Source organism: Lactuca saligna, chromosome 2, assembly GCF_052625555.1.
Source record: "Lactuca saligna cultivar CGN05327 chromosome 2, ASM5262555v1, whole genome shotgun sequence".
Lineage (NCBI taxonomy): Eukaryota > Viridiplantae > Streptophyta > Magnoliopsida > Asterales > Asteraceae > Lactuca > Lactuca saligna.
Genome location: NC_136418.1, coordinates 112,682,207 through 112,703,023, shown reverse-complemented (window position 1 = coordinate 112,703,023; position 20,817 = coordinate 112,682,207). Strand labels below are relative to the sequence as shown.

The following is a 20,817-nucleotide window of genomic DNA, read 5'->3' as shown; positions in this document are numbered from 1 at the left end:
TGAATATTTAGCGCATCCACAATCCATTGAACTCTATAGAATTCAATGGATTAACAAATTATCCATTAAACATCTATACAACACCACCTACAACCCATTAAACACATATTCAATCTTAATTACCATTTTATTCTTTCTATTGAAGCACTGAATGATCATTAAATTCCTCCATTCAACTCTAATCCATATCATCACCTACACTCCATTCAACTATTATTCAATCCTAATCATCATCCTATTCAACTCTTATACTACTTGAATTGTGAATGCTCTTAGTAATTGTATATTTGAATTTCTAATTAATGTAATATTCTAGTTTTATTTATTAATATTATTTATAAAAAAAAATTAAAATATGTGGAAATCCATTGAACTTTATAAATTTTAATAAAATATAGAGTTTAATAGATTAAATATTATAGTTAGTAGAATGATGATGTGTTAAAAATTCAATACAGATGATTTAATATTATATGGACGTTGTGGAGGTGCCTCGTAAGCATAACAGGTCTTACTGTTGTCGACATTGCATAGTCTAGTAATATTTATGGGATATTGGGAAAATATAAAGATTCCATCCTCCCCAATAATACTTATCAATTAAACAAGTAACACCATATGGCTTGTTGGATAATAATTTTTATTTTTTAATATATTTATTAGAACAATTATCTGTGAAAACGTTAAATAGTGAATGCGCACTTTGTGTTTTTTCGAATTCAGTGCATGCAGAAACAAATCATGATTCAAATTCTAGCACCGATTCTCCTCCTCCTCTTCATTGTTTCATACGGTTTACTGACTAGTTACTGGAACCGAAAATCTGGAAGCAGCAAAATCAATCTTCCGCCTGGGAGTTTCGGATGGCCATTTATCGGAGAAACTCTATCACTGATTCGTGCAGGTTTGAAAGGAACTCCGGAGAGATTCGTTCAAAACCGGATCGAGAAACACGGCAGTCCTTTAGTGTTCAAAACGTCGTTGCTTGGCCACAGTATGGCGGTGCTGTGTGGTCCTGCCGGCAACAAATTCCTGTTTGGAAACGAGAATAAGCTGGTGGCGTTGTGGTGGCCGTCGTCGGTGACGGAGATTTTCGGCAGATGCTTGATTACAGTCCGTGGTGATGAAGCAAAGTGGATGAGGAAGATGCTGTTATCGTATCTAGGTCCTGAAGCTTTCGCCACTCACTATGCTACCACCATGGACATCGTCACCCGTCGCCATATCCAAGTTCACTGGCAAGGTAATATAATGACTTTTACTCATTGAATCCCACAAGTATTGTTAATTAATGGGTTGTTGTGTTTCGTTTTTTCCGATGAAGGTAAGGAGGAGGTGAACGTATACAAAACTGTTAAGTTATTCGCTTTTGAGCTCGCATGTCGTTTATTTATGAGCCTTGAAGACCCAAACTATATTGCAAAACTGGGTTCCCTGTTTAACGTTTTCTTGAAAGGTGTCGGTGGTTTACCACTGGACTTCCCAGGGACACGATTTTATAAGTCGAAGAAGTTAGCAGACGCTATTAGGACAGAACTAAAGGGGGTTATCAAAGAGAGAAGGGTGGCATTGGAAGAAGGAAAGGCATCATCTTCACAAGATTTCCTGTCACATCTGCTTACATCTTGTGATGAAAATGGTAGGTTTTTAACTGAGATGGAGATGGCAAACAACATCTTGTTACTACTATTTACTGGTCATGACACCACCACTATATCTATCTCGTTAATCATCAAGAGTCTTGGCGAATACCCTGATGTTTATGAAAAGGTGTTGAGAGGTCAGTTGTCTTTTCTTGTTGTTTTCTGCTTCCGGACATTATGATTATGTTTATAATAAGTACATACGCAAATGGCATTGTATTTTGCAGAGCAATTGGAGATATCAAAGGGAAAAGAAGCAGGTGAAATGCTCACATGGGAGGATGTACAGAAGATGAGATACACTTGGAATGTTGTATCTGAAGTCATGAGAATAAATCCGCCAGTGGTTGGATCCTTTAGAGAGGCCATGGTGGATTTTGAATACGCAGGTTATACCATTCCTAAAGGATGGAAGGTACGTAATAGAATTTTTAACCCATTTTATTACCAGAGGATGGAAGGTATAAACTGATATATCATGTATATATGTTTTGCATGTTCAGCTATATTGGAGTGCTGTAACGACACATAGAGATGAAGCAAATTTTCAAGACGTGACACATTTTGATCCATCAAGGTTCGAGGGTGTAGGACCAATTCCATTCACATATGTTCCGTTCGGAGGGGGACCTAGGATGTGTGTAGGGAAAGAATTTGCACGACTAGAAATACTTGTGTTCCTTCACAACATCGTCACTAATTTCAAATGGGACTTGTTAGTGCCCAATGAGAAAATTATATATGATTCCATGGCTACACCCATAAAGGGGCTTCCTATTCGTCTCCATCCTCATCAACCGTGATGAATACAACCATGAATCGACGGAGGTATGCTTTCAGCTTGAAGTTATAAGTGTTAAAAATTATAAACTTATAGCAGGCAATGATTACAATTGGCTTTTACGAGAAGCTGAACTCCATCAATGTATCCTTTCGCTCTCTTTCATATTCAATAAGCTAATCACATATATATATATATATATATATATATATATATATATATATATATATATATATATATATATATATATATATATATATATATATATATATATATATATATATATATATATTAATGTTAATGTAACTATGTAATAGATAAGATTCGTAGTTATTCTATTTAAAGCACTTCAACTCTTTGAGAGGGTTTAAATATTTAAGTTCCATTTATCATTTAGGGGTACACCGTGTTGTCCGTTTACCTTCCATCTTAATGTATTTGATTTTAAATCGTTGTCCGTTTACCTGCCATCTTAAAGTATGAGTTCATTTTCATTTTCTTATTAGAAACTGTACGATCTGTTCCTTTGGCAATTGATTCATTCATTTGTCAGACGATCCATTCCTTTCTCAAACGATCCATTTCTTTGTCACATGCTTCATGAACCCCAAGTGTTCTATTGTGATCTAAGTGCTGCATGTTTGCCACATAATTTTTAGCTTTTGGGTAAATTGGCTCCTTCTTTTTATCATTTTATTTTTTTGTCACACGGCTTTGCCCATTCAAATTTTCGCCACATTAATTTATCAAATTTAGACTTTGGTCCCTTGATTTGAGTGGTTGGTCATAGCCAGCTTACGTGTCTTGAACACGTGTTTTCTTCTTGTGTGGATCACCATGTCCCACCACCTCTCTCATCCTTGTTAAGCCAAACCCACACACTTTTATCATCTACTAACGTAGGGTTTTCTCCTCGTTTCTCTTGTCGATCTCAACCCTCTTCAGTGGTGTCTCCATTTCTCTTCTTCTCCTTCTCAGCTGATCGATTCAAGCTCTGTCGTAAACTCTCATACCACCACTGCCTCCCTGTTGTGCTGCACCGGTTACACTCATCGCTTTTCTGATCCGCCTATACTTTCATACCTGCTTGTGGTTGTTTCCTTTCATGAGTTCCGATTTTTAGTTTTATTTGTGATTTTTTTGCACTATCGCACACCCCCAATACGAATGATGATGTTCATTGCTCTTCGTCTTCGTCGTTTTCAATCGTCTTCATGGGAGAATGATGGGTATCTCTATCTTTCTATCTCTTCCGTTTTTACATATATTTGAAGGCTAACATCAGATCTTTTAGAGGAAGACAATGTTAGCTTCTGCTTCTAGAAGTATTCCATCATCTAAAACTTCCAAAACATTTCCTCCTTCACAACATCCATCGCATATAGCCTACAAAACCCAATATCACCTGTAATCCCCTTTTAAGACCATTACTCCAGCCAGAGTCGCTATTGTTGGATTAGGTATCTAACCACATAACTATAATTGATATCTACCTGATTTAATAGTAACATGGTCATTTTGAGTTGCATTCACACTAGCAACTAGACAAGATGACTACTGGAGAGAGAGACTGAATTTATTAGTTAGAATAACAAATTGGTGCATACAATGATTTATTAATATATTATAAGAATAATATATAAATTAGAAATCATATTATTAATTTGTATTTAATTAAAAATTAATTTCGAGTTATTTTTGGGGTTAAAGGAACTGATTAAAAGTGCATGGGATGTTTTGTAATTATTTGATAGTTGTGATTTTAGGCCATTGGATCACTCTTATTAGGGAGGGCCTAAAATTCCTAGAAGGTTCTAGAGATTTTCGTCGAAGCCCTAAGGAAGGGGTCCATGGACTTGCTTAGGCACGAAGCAAAGGGATTAGGGTTTCCAACTCAAAACCCTAGTTGTCCTCAACTATAAGTAGAACCCTTGACCTCTTGAATTCGGGCACATCATTGAAACCCTAGAAGAGCCAAATTTATGAGAAATTGTCTCCTCTCTCCTCTCTCTCATATTCATCCTCTTGTCGTAGTGTGTTTGTGAGACATTAGATGTACTACACTTGTGGTACTTGTTTCTCAAAAGCAAGGATCTTTAAGATTTATTTGTTATTACTATATAGCAACAAAGGTATGTGATCTAATATTTCATATGTAGATTTCGAATTATTAGATGCATATTAGGGTTTTCTATTTTGTGTTCAATGCTTGTATATGTAATAGAGAAAACATAGATTCATATTAGGGTTGCATGCACACATAAGACTGTTTGTATAAAACCCATCAGTGGTATCAGGACCAGGTTTTGTTTTCAATTAGATTTGATAGAATATATTGAACTTGACAAAATTAGGGTTTATGGCTTTTAAACCCTAGGGCTTGGATTTTCGAAATTAGGGTTTCAAAACCCTAGTTTCAAAAATTGATTAGGTTTTTTTGAATCCTTTTCTTTGACCCTCATGATTTTGATTTTTAGGGTTTGCTAACACTAGAATTTCGAAAATGCCTTCCCCAAGATTAGATTTCAAAAATCTAGGGTTTTGGGTAAAATTATCTTTTAATTGTTTAAAAGGATAATTAAAGTTTTGAAAAATCCCTTTCTAAATTTTCGAAATCTTTGGGATAACGGGATTAGGTTAAATTATTTATTTAGTTTAATTAATTTTAGATAATTATTAAATCAAAGTTTTTAATATTTAAGGTTTCAAATTAAAGGTTATTAATTTCGAAAATTTTAAATTAGGTTAAAAACCCTAGTATTTTGAATTGTTTAAAATACACCCTTGTACTATATATATAATTAAAAGTTTAATATTATATATGTATAAGAAAAGTCAGTCTTATGGTTTATAGGCCTCATTCACGAAGGTGGTCTATAAGGGGTGTTTAAGGAAGAGACCTATAAAATGACCGTCATTGGGTATCTATTTTTACCCCTCTGCACTCTTAACTAGTGGAGGGTCGTTAGCCGAGCAGGTATGATAGGACATTTTACTCTCATTAATAAGTATAATGCTCTATATAAAGTAACTAAATGTTTTATATAAATTCCCAATGTTAGTTACTTTAGGAAAATGTGAATTTGAAGCTAATCCATGAAATTGCACATTGCATTTTGTGAAGTCGTTAGTGGAGCGTGTGTGGTTAACCGACATACTAACTTAGACTAACATAAGGTGGCAATCCGTAAATTATCATATATCAATGGAGAGTGTGTGGCTAACCGGCACATTGATGAGGTGGTTAATGACATCGACAGTACCAAGCTCATTTGCAAGATTATCCACACCTTATTTGTGATCCTCGGTATCCCATTCACAAATTTGAAGGGCATAACCAAGATTAAACATGCCATTGAATAGTTCAATAGATATCAAAAGATCTAGGAATTTCATTTAATAAAACCTAATTTATTTAAATTTCATTTTTTTTTTGTGGTGGAATTGGTAAATCATGATTTACCTACCATCAAATAATTTACAATTGGATTACAACATCCCTTTTTTGAATTATGAATTATTGTGTTGGGTCCTAGCCTTAACATTTCATTTTGGGTGTTATATTAAGGATTTCCTATCTAATCAAAAACCTATCTTTTTTCTTTTTCAGATGTCTTGCCCAAACAACACTTCTAGCTCAAACTCCTCGAAATAACAACTCCTCGAACCCACTCTCGCTCCTGAACATTTGTGTGAGGGTCACATTTGATGGGTCCAACTTCAATGATTGGATCAGAAACATCATAATGGCCTTACACTACGATGACAAGGAACATATTCTCGACAAGGAACTGGTTGAGATAGATGAATCCACTGCTACTCCCGAAGAAATAGCTGAGTATAGGGCCCAACGCATGGAAGTTACCAAAGTGTCGTGCATTATGGTGGCCACTGTGACTCCTGAGCTGCAATAGTTCTATGACGACTATTGGCCCTACGTGATGTGTCAGGACTTGATGGAGAAGTACCATCAAAGAGCACGTCAAGAGAGGTTTGAGATAGTCACCTCATTCATAACAACCAATATGAAGGATGGAGAGTCCATCACGACCCACCTAGAAAGGATGTAGAGGTATGTGGATCGTTTGCTCAAGTTGAATGTCAACTTTGATGAAGAGCTAGCTATAGACATAATCTTGCACTCTTTGTAACGCCCATGTTTCTAGGCTTGCCATTTTTAGCAATGTAATAGTCTAGGTTAACCTTTGTAACCCAAATTTGAAATAATAAGAATGTATTATTTGTGAATTATGTGAATTATGTGTTTATTTTCTTAATTAATATAATTTAATGAATTAAGAATAAAATAAGCGTCAAAATTAAAGTGTGAGATATGTCCGATATCTTTCCATGAAGATGTAGTGGTTGAAACAAGGATTCCGGAGATATAAAAAATGATGAAATCCGAGTTATAACGAAGAAGTTATGACCTGTCGAAGTTTCGCGACAAAAGACGTAGATAATGTTGTACCGAGAGCGTGCATAAAAAGAATGCCTAAATCTGACTTCGTATGAGGAAGTTATGATTTTTCGAAGTTTCAGCTTAGCAGTAGACATCCCAAAAGTTCGAATTAAGATCGAGCGAGTTTTAGCTGAAACTTTCTAAACGAGAATCGAAGATCTCGTTGATAGTAGTGCATTGGTGAAAAGACAGACAAAAACGGACGTCAGACGAAGAAGTTATGAATATCTAACGAAGTTTTTCTATCCCGGCCTATTAAAAATAAATAATAAAAATAAAGTCAAAATTAGCCGACGGAGTCTAAATGAAAGTTGTAGAGTATGGTTTGATCTATGCGTGGATATAAAGATAGACAAAAACGGAGCTCGTATGTGAATGTTATGCAATTTAGTAGTTTGAGGAGTCAAATTACGCCGAGCATAATTTGGGTACACCCGGTGTACTCAGAGGAGTGCAAGTTGTCTGACCAATACTCGAGTGTCACCAAATGATGCATGCAGTGACGTCGAAGTACGCCCAGCGTACTTGGAATTTACACCCAACGTAATCCCAGAGCCATCAGCCTATAAATAGAACTCGAGATCATCCATTATCCTTGCGATTTTTCTTCCTTTCTCTCTAAGTTTTGCATCGTTTTGCATACCAATCCTCAAGGGTAGACTTGAGCAGTTTCTAACATGAGGTGTCAGATATGATTGTTGATATTGTGTCTGCTGCGTCACTTACTGTTAGGCTGAATTTATGTTTGTTCTTAAAATAAATTTGTTAGCTTATAGCATATAGGATAAATCGTTGCAATGTAGATCGAAGTGTACTTACGAAAATGTTGGGTTTTCAATGAGAGAATCTGCACTGCAGTACCATTGTGGGCCACGTTTATGAATGGGATCTCTACAAGTGGGACATAGAACCTGATACCAATTGTCTTGAAACTAAATATCCGTGATTGATGCTTTGATCAAAAAAATTTTATCTTGTAAACAGATGGTTGTACTGTTAAGGTATTGATTCTTATCTATATTATTGAATGAAAATAGATAAGAAGATATCATGTAACATGACCAGTAAGTCTGATCGTTTTCTTGTTTTCATATCCTGCAATGTAATTGGTATTCCAGACGGAATAGAAATTGGTCTTTGTTGTCCACGGAAGCTGAAACCAGAGAGTCATTTTGTTAATAATATTTTTATTGATCAAATATGATGTTTACATATGAGAAATTTGTTGTACATATCAAGAAGTGCTGTTGTTTCTGGTATTTCTAGATTTATGTATACATGGGTGGGAGGGGATGATCCATGGCGCAATGTTCATAGGATTAAAAAGAGGATTATATTCACTAATAACAATTATTATGGTATAACAGTGAAATTTTTTTGATAACTTTCAGATTGGAAGTGCCATACTTGCAGAAGTGGAAGCCTTTAGGTTTGTAACAGCAACAACTGTAATGGTAGGCAACGGGATTAGTAGATCACGGTTGAATTTTGTTGGGACTGTGATGCATTCATTCCATAGGTTTATTGGAAGTTCATTGCCACTAGACGTTTAATGTATCATGTTATTAACTAATGGAAGTGTAATCTGTACTTAATATATGTTCCATGATATTGCAGTTACCTCTTTTCTGTTAGCACAAGGAAAACATATGGCTCATGATTTGCTTTTCTGCAGTCTTTGGTTTTTGATAGAACACTAATAAAATCTAAAAAATCAATCAATGTTATTACGTAAGTAATGTATATAATATATAATGAAGGACAGATCTGTATACCTGGATAATAAGGTGGTTTTTCTCCAAGTTCCATGAGATGCGATTTTGTGACAAACCGGAACCAGTGTTTTGGTATTGTCATTGTATCTGGAAGTGATTTGATTACTGAAATGAGACCAACCTTGATGTAGAAATCATTCTCTAATACCTTCTGGTGCCTATCAAGTTCTGGACAGCTGTATTCGAAGATCGTGTAGCAATCGAATAATTTGAATACTGATTCATTATAAGTCTGACTAGTACGTTGTCCAAGAATCTGGATTGCATCTCCCTATAGAATTTATTAAGTATTAAAGTATAGCAATAATAATTTTTTATTGTGTATTTATGTTTTCTGTATATATTTTGTACACTTAGAATTCTATCAACACCTAAGTACCATGTCTTGTATCGACGGACATTGTTCTTCCATTTGCGGATGATTCTTAATTGTAAAGGAGCTCCAACACCTTCACACTTCATATCAGATATACAAGTCATGAATGCTATGTCTTCACTGTTAGGTAAACAGACATTAATCGAGGTAAAAGTGTTAGCTGTTACATATAGCATGCATTGAGACTTGTTTGGAAAATAATCACAGCTATGTAACCAATAGTGATATGAAAGTTAAATTTTAAGGTATTATGGGTATTTTGGACATGCTTTTGGAATACATTGCGTAGCAGAGCTTTGTACACAATGTTTTTGGTTTCTGTGGGTATGAAATGGTGATTTTTTTCTATAATAATTTTTATGGATGCAGGTGATGTTGCTCTGGAGAAAGCTAGATACAACTGTCCATGTGCAAAAATTAGTTGAGACAGAACACCAATTTTTTTAATGATTGTCCCTGGATTTTATTGATTGTTATTGCATAACAGATATTGACTGGAAACTATTTTCTTGAAAAACTGAATGGCAAATCAGATGGCATGTGTATGAATTTTATGCGCGGAATGTATACACGTCTTCTGATATAAGTTCCAGTCATTATGGTAGCTTCGATTATAGTTGGGATAAGTTGTGAAACAATCAATCGAGTACCATTACATAATCCTTCCTTTTGATTCATGTTTCTCAGTAACATAATCGGTGCTCCTTGTTTCAAGTGAAGTACATGAGGTGGGATTCCTGGAAATATTAATTCATTTAGGTAGTCTGTAGGATATAGTCCTTCTGGATCAGCTGTGTGTTTTCCATTTGGTTGCATTGAATCTGTGTTGTTATATACTACACCGGAAGCTGTGATAGTTTCTAGGATCATGTTGTTTATCTTATCTGGCACTTCATTTGTTGGACAAACAATTGTCCTTTCTGAAAGATCTTTCGCTGTTGGGTTGATCAGTATAGAATCTCCATACACAAACTGTATAAGATCTTGTAACACATTTGGTCCAGGTGGGATCAATAGTGAATCTGGTATTTGAACCCAAGACGTGTTGTCAGGATCATCTGTATCAGGAATCCAACCAAACCATCTCTAATGTTGAGAAGCCATGTGGCAAAATCTTCTGTTGATAGTGTATGTGTCTCGACATTTGTATTTGAAAGCAAACGCATATTTTTCGTGAGCATTCTAACTTGAAAAAGACGCCAAAGATATGATTTTGGTAGTGTAAGCGCTATTGTCTCAGAACGTGTGCTTTTTGGGACAACAGGAAGTGTTTGTCGCAAGTCACCACCAAGGAGGACAGAAAGACCACCAAATGGTTTCTCCTTACATTCTAAAACATCTCATAACGACCTGTCCAGAAATTCAAAACATCTTCTGTCACTCATTGGTGCTTCATCCCATACAATAAGTGATGTATGACACATGAGATCGCCTAGAATTGTTCTCTTTTTTATATCACAAGATTTTTTGTTTGTGAGATCTATTGGAATCTTAAATCTTGAATGTGCGTTTGTTCCAGATGGAAGTAGTAATGATGCAATTCCAGATGCAGCAACATCCAGAACCACTTTCCCAATTGATCTAAAATACGAAAGAATCATACTCCATAGAAAAGTTTTGCCTGTACCCCCGTGACCATAGACAAACATCAAAACTTGTTTCTTATGTTCAATGGACCCAACAATTGTTCGATAGATTGACATCTGTTGTGCATTTTATCGTGGCAGAAATTGAGCAACCACTTTTTGTAGTTCTTCTCTATTGTAATTCATTTCTTCAACTAACAACCGATTATCAATCACAACAAGGATATCAGATGATGGCATCGGTAAATCAAAATCGTGTAATAATCTTGAAGGGAGAGAAGAACGAAGCGTATCCTCTAAACTGTGCAGCAACTATTGTGTTATAAGATCATCTTTGAAAGACAAAGACCAATCCGTTATTCTGGTTTTCATTGTACACAGATAATCATCACACATATTTTCATGTGTGACTTCCCATAGGAGGCGTGGATTACTTACTTCACAAAAAAGCAGCAGGTGACAAAAAAAGGGATCACAGTTGTGCTGAGGCCGCTCAGACAGAAGCTTCAATGAACGCGTTTATCCACTTGGTATCATCTCCAATTATTCCTAATGCATTGCACACACTTCTGTAGGTTGGATGGATAATGTTGGAAATGGCACGAAGATCTTTAAATGATTTGCAACCCTTCTGATGAGAGAGCAACATTCTGAGATAAAACAATTCGCCATATGATGGATGAACAAAGACCACCCGGCCAACCATTTTTGATGAGTCATCAGCCCTACGTACCGATGATTTAGAAGGAGCATCCTATTTGTAATACATTGGATAGTCAAGATATGTGACATCATGACCAGATGCATCTATTGCATTGCTCTCAAACCACGCAAGAAGGGTTGTTCTAGAAGCATTAGGGTTGGACAAAACTTCTTGTATTGTGCTCTCTTCGTTAAACACAATATGCTGTGTGTTTTCTATATAAACAGATAGGACCTGAACAGGTAGGTGGTGGTGATGTATATGAAAATCAAGAATACGCCATGCCGCCTCGTGTGGACAGATGTATCTTCCATCTATGAAATTCTGAATTTCATTAACGAAAGAAGAGTGTTTTTATTTTCCATCCAACATATTATTTGTGACAACAGTTGGAGCACCTCTATCTGCTGTTTCATTTTTTTCTAGTGCATATCTAACACGATCTACTCCTTTAGAAATGTATTTAAAGAGATACTTTATCATCATGTTCCATCCACAGTACTCAATGTTAATATGCGCATCAAACCGAGAACATAACCTTCTGTTATCGGGTACAATATACCCATTATCTATAGGAATCCCACGTGGTGTTATGTGTTTTCCTGCTGAAGAACGTTTGTAACGTACATAACCATCAGTCTCAAAGAATGTAGATTCGAGAAATGGCTTTGGAAAATGTTTCTTACATTTTCCATCCTTCATAGATGGAACTTTATCATTTAGCGGACCACATAGACCATGAATCATGCACGCAGTAACTGTTCTATACAGTGCTAGTTCTGCAACCGGATCTGGCAGTTCAAGAGTTATATATGTATCTACATCTTCAACATTCCGTATCTTAGACGAACTATTTACCCATAGCAACGTATGACAATGTGGAAGACCTCTCTTTTGAAACTCTATTGTATACAAATTTGTGAGGATAAGTAAAGGTGTTAAATAAAAAGAAGCGTACATTGTTTTATGGTAGTGATATGTAAGTGAAATTTAGGATGTACGAAATACAGGAACATGCAAGATAAGAAAAAAAATGTAATTTAATATGGATGGAAAAACAGAACTGTAAGAATTTCAGATGACAAATGGAAGGATACAATCGTGACATTGTTACATGATATATGCATAGAAAGCATTTAAAGACTGAAAAACTCCCCTATAAAAACAGTAAACCATTGAAATGAAAATAGATGGTATCCCACGAAAATACGTAGTGACAACAGTTGGACCAAACAGACCCTGCATAGCGAGTGTATTGTTAAAAATTTAAAACTTAAGATTTTTGGACGAAGATGCCCCTGCATAATCTTTGTAAGGAAAGAAAACTAATTTTAAGAATTTTGTACCAAATTCTCCCTACATGCTACCTTTATAGGTGTAAAATAAGTTATGTTAACAGTTTTGGACTAAAACGACCGTACATAACGTTTGTATACCTAACAAAATTTCAACATAACAGTTTCCGATGAACAAACACTTGCATACACTCATATTTGTCTCATCTAGGTGTCAGAATAAAGAGTAAACATACAGCCAAATAAGCATGAAAATCAAACAACTTATAACATATTTCAATAAAAAAAAACCTCAATTATATTTGTCTCATTCAGGTGAAAAAATAAACAGTAAACACACAGCAAAATAATCATCAGAAATCAAATAGCTTATAAGATATTTGAATTAAAAATATTCTGAACTAAAGAAACATTTCAACTCATAGAGAAACAAAATAACATACATGCATCAACATAACCAAAGTTCTTGTCTCGTTTCAAGAAGTTGATAAAAGCATGAACCTTCAGTTTAAAAACCCTTGCAATGATATCTGCCCTGGTATTCGGATCCTTCTCGGGATATCTATCCATGTACCGTCTTATCTCAGGCCATTTTACATTGCATGTGAAAGTTATGAAATATTGTGGGTTACCATAAACTCTACATATAGCGAGTGCGTCCTGATAGTGGCTATGCATGTATCGGGGGACTCCTGTAAAAGATGTTGGCAAAAAAACTCGTTTGCCTACAAATCGACCGTCCCAGTCCCCCTTTGAAAGCGCATCATACAGCCTACTAACATACTCAAAATGAAGATTGTCTTGATGTTTAGCAATGTAGTCCAACCGTGCAACCTCAATACAAGTATATGCATCCACAATATATTGTTGAAAGAGGCGAGAGGCACTTAAAATTGGAGACCATATTCCTTGCCGAGCATGGATCTGATATGCATAATACATGTTAACCGTAAGACTCCGAGCATGGACACCAATCTCATTTTTCAATTTCAACCGTGGAGACCAACCATATTCACCATAAGGGAACAAAATTGGATATTGCAGGGCATGTAATAGGGATGAAGCTTGCTAATACACTGTAGTAGACCAGAATTAGAATAGACCACAATATCATAGGTAGTACAGTTACTGTCATCACCACTAACAATGTAGCCTAACGATCTTGGTGAAGGGAGATCATACCTACGATCCGGAACATTGATGAACAAACGAACCGAATAAGAGGCTATATTTTGCTGTTCGTACATATTCATTGTTCAGAGAAAAAAAAACTAACCATAAAGAAGATTATGCTCTCATCCAGATTTGGTTTTCTTGGACCATCAAAAATCCTCAACCTATTATCGACTTCATTTTCTGTGTCAAATAAGTAAAGCTGAAGAAATCGTGGTCCATTCTGAGGTTCGGGATAGAGGGAACCAATTTTGTGACTAATTTGTCGAGAAATCATAAACACAAAAGGCCCTCGACCATCATTGACATCATCATCAACATCTGCTCCAAAAGAGGTCATAGAGAACATATTGTTATAAGCTCTAATGTCCCGTAAAAAATGGTCGTTAGCAAACAGGCCGATAAATTCAACCGACATTCTAGAAGGATACGGAAGAGCAACAGAACCACTTTTACAACATCGATGGTATCTCGGATGCTGAGGAGTAGACATATTCAAATATCTTTCTCCAAGCCAGAAAAAAGCACCACAATAACCGCAGACTGCATCACAGACGCCACAGTCTACATATTCAGGGAGAGCACGTAAACCATCCGTCTGTCGATAGACCGCCGCCGAACATTTCTACCCTGTGTAACAGAAAGGCAAACCAGAAGCGGAAGCAACATCATAGAAACAAACACAAAAGAAACCTGAAACACAATACCAAAAAGAAGAACAACAAACGAAGGAAATGTAAACAACCAGGAGGAACCCTTACCAGAAATGAGAAGTAGAGACGCAAAGCGATAGTCGGGAAGAAAGAGCGTAGATAGGCAAGCAGAATGGATATACATGAAAAAAGTACATACCATGCACAATGAATAACACGTGTATAAAATTATAAGAAAGCGAACAAAAAATACCCAATAGCTTTTCCTTCCAACATTTAAATCTCATCAACACAATGGAAGGGCCATTTTTGGCAAAAACTCTTCATTATACTGTTCATGTTGGAGGCCAAGTTATATATATATATATATATATATATATATATATATATATATATATATATATATATATATATATATATAATAACAATAATAATAATTTGGAGTGTTTGGGTGTTTCGGGTGTTTGGAGTGGGTAATGCATTTTGTTTTGGATCTATTTTTTTGAGAAAAATAAAGAAAGTAGAATAAATTTTTTGCTTTAGATGTGTAAAATGAATATAAAATGTGTAGTAGATATAGATAAAAGATATAGATGTAATTTAAATTTAAAAATTTAATATTTTTTTAAAAATGTTGATAAACGGTCGAATAAAGGGCCGGTGATTTTTCTCTTCACGCCATTTGTTGTCTTCGTCCGTAGATGTGGCTACGCCACAAGTTTCCTATGCGCGTTTGGAGTGGTGTTCAGGCGTAGGTTGGCTTGCCAACTCAGCTCCTATGCGTGGAAATGTACTCGATACCGCAAAGCCTAACTTCGAGTAATTATTGATTTAGAAAGAGGTTTAATGATGCATTTGATGTCCTTCCATCCAGCGGTAAAAAATAAAACAGTTATAACCATTGCTTAGAACTTTACAATTTGTAACACGTAAAATTTGAAGTTTACAACATACATTCATGCTTGATGAGGATGGAGACGAATAGGAAGCCCCTTTATTGGTGTAGCCATGGGATCATATTCGATTTTCTCATTAGGTACTAACAAGTCCCATTTGAAATTGGTGACGATGTTGTGAAGGAACACAAGTATTTCCACTCGTGCAAATTCTTTCCCTACACACATCCTAGGACCCCCTCCAAACGGAACATATGTGAATGGAGTGGGTCCTACACCTTCAAACCTCGACGGATCAAAGTGTGTCGCATCTTGAAAGTTTGCGTCGTCTCTATGTGTCGTTACAGCACTCCAATATAGCTGAATATGCAACATATTAATACATATATGATATATCAGTCAATTACCTTCCATCCTTTGTGAATACAATGAGTTAATTATTAAGGTTGTACTTAAAAGTCTATTACCTTCCATCCTTTTGGAATGGTATAACCTCCGTACTCAAAATCCACCAGGGCCTCTCTAAATGATCCACCAGCGGGAGGAGTTATTCTCATGACTTCAGAAGCAACATTCCAAGAGTATCTCATCTTCTGTATGTCCTCCCATCTCAACATTTCACCTGTTGCTTTTCCCTTTGAAATTTCCAATTGCTCTACAAACAATGCCATTTTCATATGTAGTTGTACACATAATCATAATCGAAGCAAAGAGGGATAAGAGAAGACAACTGACCTTTCAACACCTTGTCATAAACATCAGGGTATTCACCAAGACTCTTGATGATCAACGTGATAGATATAGTGGAGGTGTCATGTCCAGCAAATAGTAGTAACAAGATATTGTTTACAATATCCATCTCAGTTAAAAACCTGCCATTTTCATCACAAGATGTAAGAAAATGTGACAGGAGATCTTGTGAAGACGACGCCTTTCCTTCTTTCAGTGCCACCCTTCTCTCTTTGATGATCACCATAAGTTCTTTCCTAATAGCTTCTGCTAACTTCTTCGACCTATAAAATCGTGTTCCTGGAAAGTTCAATGGTAACGCTCCGACGCCTTTCAAGAACACGTAGAACAAGGAACCGAGTTTTTCAATGTGGTTTGGCTCTTCAAGGCTCAGAAATAAACGACATGCGAGCTCAAAAGCAAATAACTTAACAGTTTTGTATACGTTCACCTCCTCCTTACCTTCATCGGAAAAAATGAAAAGCAACAACCCATTAACAATACTTGTGCGATTCAATGAGTAAAAGTCATTTTATTACCTCGCCAGTGAACTTGGATATGGCGACGGGTGACGATGTCCATGGTGGCAGCATAATGACTAGCGAAAGCATCAGGACCAAGATACGATAACATAATCTTTCTCATCCACTTTGCTTCATCGCCACGAATCGTAATCAAGCATCTGCCGAAAAGCTTCGTCACCGGCGACGGCCACCACAACGCCACCAGCTTGTTCTCGTTTCCGAAAAGGAATTTGTTGCCGGCAGGACCACATAACACCGCGATACTGTCACCGAGCAACGACGTCTTGAATACTAAAGGACTGCGGTGTTTCTTGATCCGCTCACGAACGAATCTCTCCGGAGTTCCGTTCAAAGCTGCACCGAGAAGTGATAGAGTTTCTCCGATAAATGGCCATCCGAAACTTCCTGGTGGAAGATTGATTTTGCTGCTTCCAGATTTCCGGTTCCAGTAAACAATCGACAAAACGTATGAAACAATGAGAGGGAGAAGAATCAGTGCGAGAGCTTGAATCATGATTCGTTTGTGCGACTTCGAAAAACGCCAAGTGAACGTTGACAAGTTAACATGTCTATATATAATTGCTATAAAAAATAAATTCTACAATAATGTTCTCGGTTACCAATTAAATAAAGTAGCTTTATATAAAAAATACAAATAATCATATATTCAATTGACCGTTAGTATGTTATTTAATTGGTTAGCATTTTTTTTAACCGGCCGATATTATTAAAAAGTAATAACCTTCACATGAAGAGTATAAGCAAGAAATTACAAAATATGACCATTGATGATAATAAGATACGATCTTAGATATTCTATGAATATTTTTATAACCTATAATTAATATTTTCGGAAAACAATGCAATTTTAACGAATAAAAATATTTTAAATTTTAACCAACTTAGAACACCAAACCTTTAATTACAATTTTCAAAACTACCCTTATAATTGATCCACACAAAAACCTCCCTGAGAGTGTTATCGACCTAAGCCAAGGAGGAGATCCGAACTTTATAGAAGATTTTGTTATTCCTAGCTTTGCAACCACTCCATAAGAAATCATAAATGATTGCAAAGATAATTTCTAGTTTTTTTTGGGCATCAACCCCAATATGCGCAGCAAAAAGAACCACACTATAAACAAAATGATATTTATACATTTTTAATGGAATATTTGTTTATGTCACTATATTATGTTTTAGTGACACATTTTATATGTCATTATAAAATTAATACATTTAATGATATTTAATAACTGATGTCACTATTCTTATTATTATTATTATTATTATTATTATTATTATTATTATTATTATTATTATTATTATTATTATTATTATCAGCAGCGACAGCAGCATATAAAATTAGAATGCCACTAAAAACTCTTTATTTTGTATCATATTTTTTATGTTCCACTAAAGTTTTATGATATGTTTTACCAATTTGTTTTTGTGCCACCGAAAAAAAATAGAATTTCCGTATCACACTTCAAAACTTCTTTATACCATCAACCGACCATCGAAACAGAAGTCATATGCTATCTCTTTGCATCACGATATCATGTATGATTCCAATTTTCAACTCACATTCCTCACCTTATCCGTCGGTTAAAACCTAACGTCCTCCACTCGAAGCATTTCTTCTCAAACCCTAACTTTCAAGTCTACATTCAATCCATTATACATGATCGTATTTTTATGGAAGTTGTCAATTAAGTTTGATAAGAGTAGATTGATTTAGTTTATCACCTAATTTGTGAAATCTATACCAAAGCTCCTTAGTTTCTGTTGCAATTCATTCTAATATTGTTGATTTTGAGAGTTTTTAACAAATCTCGACAAGGTTCTACTGTTCTGGTGAGTTTTTCTCCTCTGTTCGTAACATAAACCATTAATTTTGCATTATCTCTTTTGTATTGAGAAGTTTCTCTTGGATATTAAAGTTCGCTGTTAAACTTATATGTTATCTTAATTACGCTCAACTCTCTCACAATCATGCGCTTAATTAACATTTTCTCATCAATGATTTTGTATATATTGACTTGCATATTTGAAAGATACCTTAAATCAATAATTTTGATCATGCAACTCTGAATGTTCTTTTGCAAGGAGAACATCACGTTTTCTAATCCATTTTTCTATTTGATCAGACAAAAGGTATTAATATTTTCCCTAATTTTCATCTTTGATTTATACTCCAGATCTTTAATTCCTTTACATAGCGGTTGATTGAAGCTGAAGGTTCAAGAAAAAATGGAGAAATTATGGAAGAAGGGAAATTTGGTGTTTTTCTACTTTTTGATTAAACACCCCAACTATTGATATAATGTCTAATGAAGGTTTTAACTTCTTTTATATGTTTTAAGTTACGTCTCAAATTTCATAAGACAATCAACATGAAATTTACAATTATGGAGTATTTTAAACTTTAATCTTGTTTGTATGTAATCTTCTTTGTATTAATTAGGCCAAATACCATGTTGCAAGATTCTATTTCCCAATTAAATTCAATTCGAAAGCATCTCGTTACATTTGTTCTGGTGGAAGTGGCCAAATTGTAAGAATATGGAATTTATAGAAGGTGTATAAAGTAGTTACAAGGTCATACATACACAATAACATATGTTTACAATTTCAAATATGAACATGTAGGTTCCATTAGTCTTAGTGGTGATCTTACAATTCACAACCTTGCATCAGGCACCAGGGCTACTGAACTAAAGGATCCTAATCGGCAAGTGTGTCTTCTTCTCCAACTTTATGGCTATCAGAAAACCATTAAGAATCTTAGTTCTTCTTGGTCTTTATAATTCATGCATGTACCTTTGTATTTTTTATTGTGCTAGATGTTTGTTTGATGGTACAAGCTCTCAGATGTTAAGGGGTACTTGATTATCAATAGATTAACAACCCCCTTTCAGTGACACTGAAAATGATGAATTTGTTTATTTGTGGGATACAACTATTGGAACCCAAAGGTTTCTTGGTTAAAGTAGCTTTCTACACCAACTATTGGTGTTAGTTTTTCACCCTCCAATGACGAAGTCTCTCTTTTAACTTTTAACTTTCGTTTAAGCGTCTTTTTTGTACAATTATTTTGTTTTTTCATTTATAAGTTTGATTTATGACAAATGATTGCTACTATGGTACTAGATAAAAAAAAGTTATACAAAGACCTTCTTTTTGCATAACCTATGAAGCACCAGTTTCTTCATTGGCCTTATGTGATGATGGATACTTTTTAGCAGCGGGAACAACTATTGGACTTGTAAGGTTTTATGATTTTTGTGCAAAGCCTCAAGATTTTTTTTTTTCACGTTTATGCAAATCTGATGTAAATCCACCCTCATAAATTTATTATTCTTATTTATTTATGTTTTATATGATATTTACAGGTTGTAACAAGTTTATGTTAGCAAAGATCAAACACCAATATATTTGAATCAGAAAACATTTCCTATATGGTTAAAGCTTATGTTATTTTTGGTTCTTATTACAGGATGTAGTTACGCATATATAAAAGAATTCCTTTCTCTTCACACCTCAATGCTAATATGTTAATCAAGTATATTTCTTCTTATAAATATTTATATTCACTTGATACTGTTGTATTGTTGCTTCAATTGATATTTGCTTTGTGATTATAGCGAGTTCAATTAATCAGATATATATTTTTTGTTGTGAAAATCAATTTAAAATTGGAATTTATGCTTCTGATTTGGAATTCATGGCTCCAAAATCATAGTCGTAATCTCACCATCCTGAAATACATGAGATATTTTCTTAAAATATAAAAATTAAGGGAATTATTTATCAATATGATACGTAGGTTCGCCAAAATTGCTACTATATAAACTTTATTATTATCAAAAATTTACAAATTAAGTTAAATTTAGTATCAAATTCATGCAACTTGTTTATGCTTCTTACGGTTACACCGCAATGTGTTTATTTCGGTTGTATTGGTACTCTCTAATAGATCTTCAGAGACTAGCTAGTTTGTCATCACATCTATGTGTCTGGATAAAGTGATGTATACGTATAGTCTATATGCCTATTTCCTATTTGTCCAGATTAAGTCCTTAACTCATTAAGACAAGTTTGATGCATTTGAAGGTGGTAGAAGAAAGAACATATCATAAGAGAGTACCTGCTATTTTACATCAGATTGAAGCAGAGGTTTAAACTTTTTTACAAATTATACATTCACATCTATTACTT

General features: G+C 35.0%; 3 protein-coding genes and 1 long non-coding RNA gene across 7 annotated transcripts; 2 read left to right on the top strand and 2 right to left on the bottom strand.

Moving 5' to 3' along the window:
* Window positions 1-734: 734 nt before the first annotated feature.
* On the top strand, window positions 735-8,459 carry LOC145029010 (beta-amyrin 28-monooxygenase-like). 3 transcript variants are annotated; one of them, XM_078977666.1, is made up of 5 exons: window positions 735-1,243; window positions 1,325-1,780; window positions 1,871-2,058; window positions 2,147-2,471; window positions 8,278-8,459. In XM_078977666.1, the coding sequence occupies exons 1-4, from the start codon at window positions 742-744 to the stop codon at window positions 2,444-2,446; spliced, it is 1,446 nt and encodes a 481-aa protein (XP_078833792.1). In that variant the 5' UTR covers window positions 735-741; the 3' UTR covers window positions 2,447-2,471; window positions 8,278-8,459. The 3 variants fall into 3 exon arrangements, with proteins under 3 accessions (XP_078833792.1, XP_078833793.1, XP_078833791.1); XM_078977667.1 differs by lacking the exon at window positions 8,278-8,459 and adding an exon at window positions 6,035-6,625; XM_078977665.1 differs by lacking the exon at window positions 8,278-8,459 and having other exon boundaries at window positions 2,147-2,608.
* Window positions 8,460-9,538: 1,079 nt separating this feature from the next.
* On the bottom strand, window positions 9,539-10,740 carry LOC145029993 (ATP-dependent DNA helicase PIF1-like). The gene is made up of 3 exons (XM_078978436.1): window positions 10,419-10,740; window positions 10,225-10,367; window positions 9,539-10,123 (listed from the first exon to the last, which is right to left on the bottom strand). The coding sequence occupies exons 1-3, from the start codon at window positions 10,738-10,740 to the stop codon at window positions 9,539-9,541; spliced, it is 1,050 nt and encodes a 349-aa protein (XP_078834562.1).
* A 4,584-nt stretch (window positions 10,741-15,324) lies between these two features.
* LOC145031378 (beta-amyrin 28-monooxygenase-like) lies at window positions 15,325-17,124 on the bottom strand. The gene is made up of 4 exons (XM_078979924.1): window positions 16,612-17,124; window positions 16,079-16,534; window positions 15,811-15,998; window positions 15,325-15,703 (listed from the first exon to the last, which is right to left on the bottom strand). Exons 1-4 carry the CDS (start codon window positions 17,108-17,110, stop codon window positions 15,404-15,406), a joined length of 1,443 nt encoding a protein of 480 aa, XP_078836050.1. The 5' UTR covers window positions 17,111-17,124; the 3' UTR covers window positions 15,325-15,403.
* A 920-nt stretch (window positions 17,125-18,044) lies between these two features.
* Window positions 18,045-19,743, top strand: LOC145031379 (uncharacterized). 2 transcript variants are annotated; one of them, XR_013676934.1, is made up of 4 exons: window positions 18,045-18,453; window positions 18,798-18,935; window positions 19,064-19,153; window positions 19,249-19,743. It is a non-coding gene; the product is annotated as an uncharacterized LOC145031379 (long non-coding RNA). The 2 variants fall into 2 exon arrangements; XR_013676933.1 differs by having other exon boundaries at window positions 18,798-19,153.
* The last annotated feature ends 1,074 nt before the right edge of the window (window positions 19,744-20,817 follow it).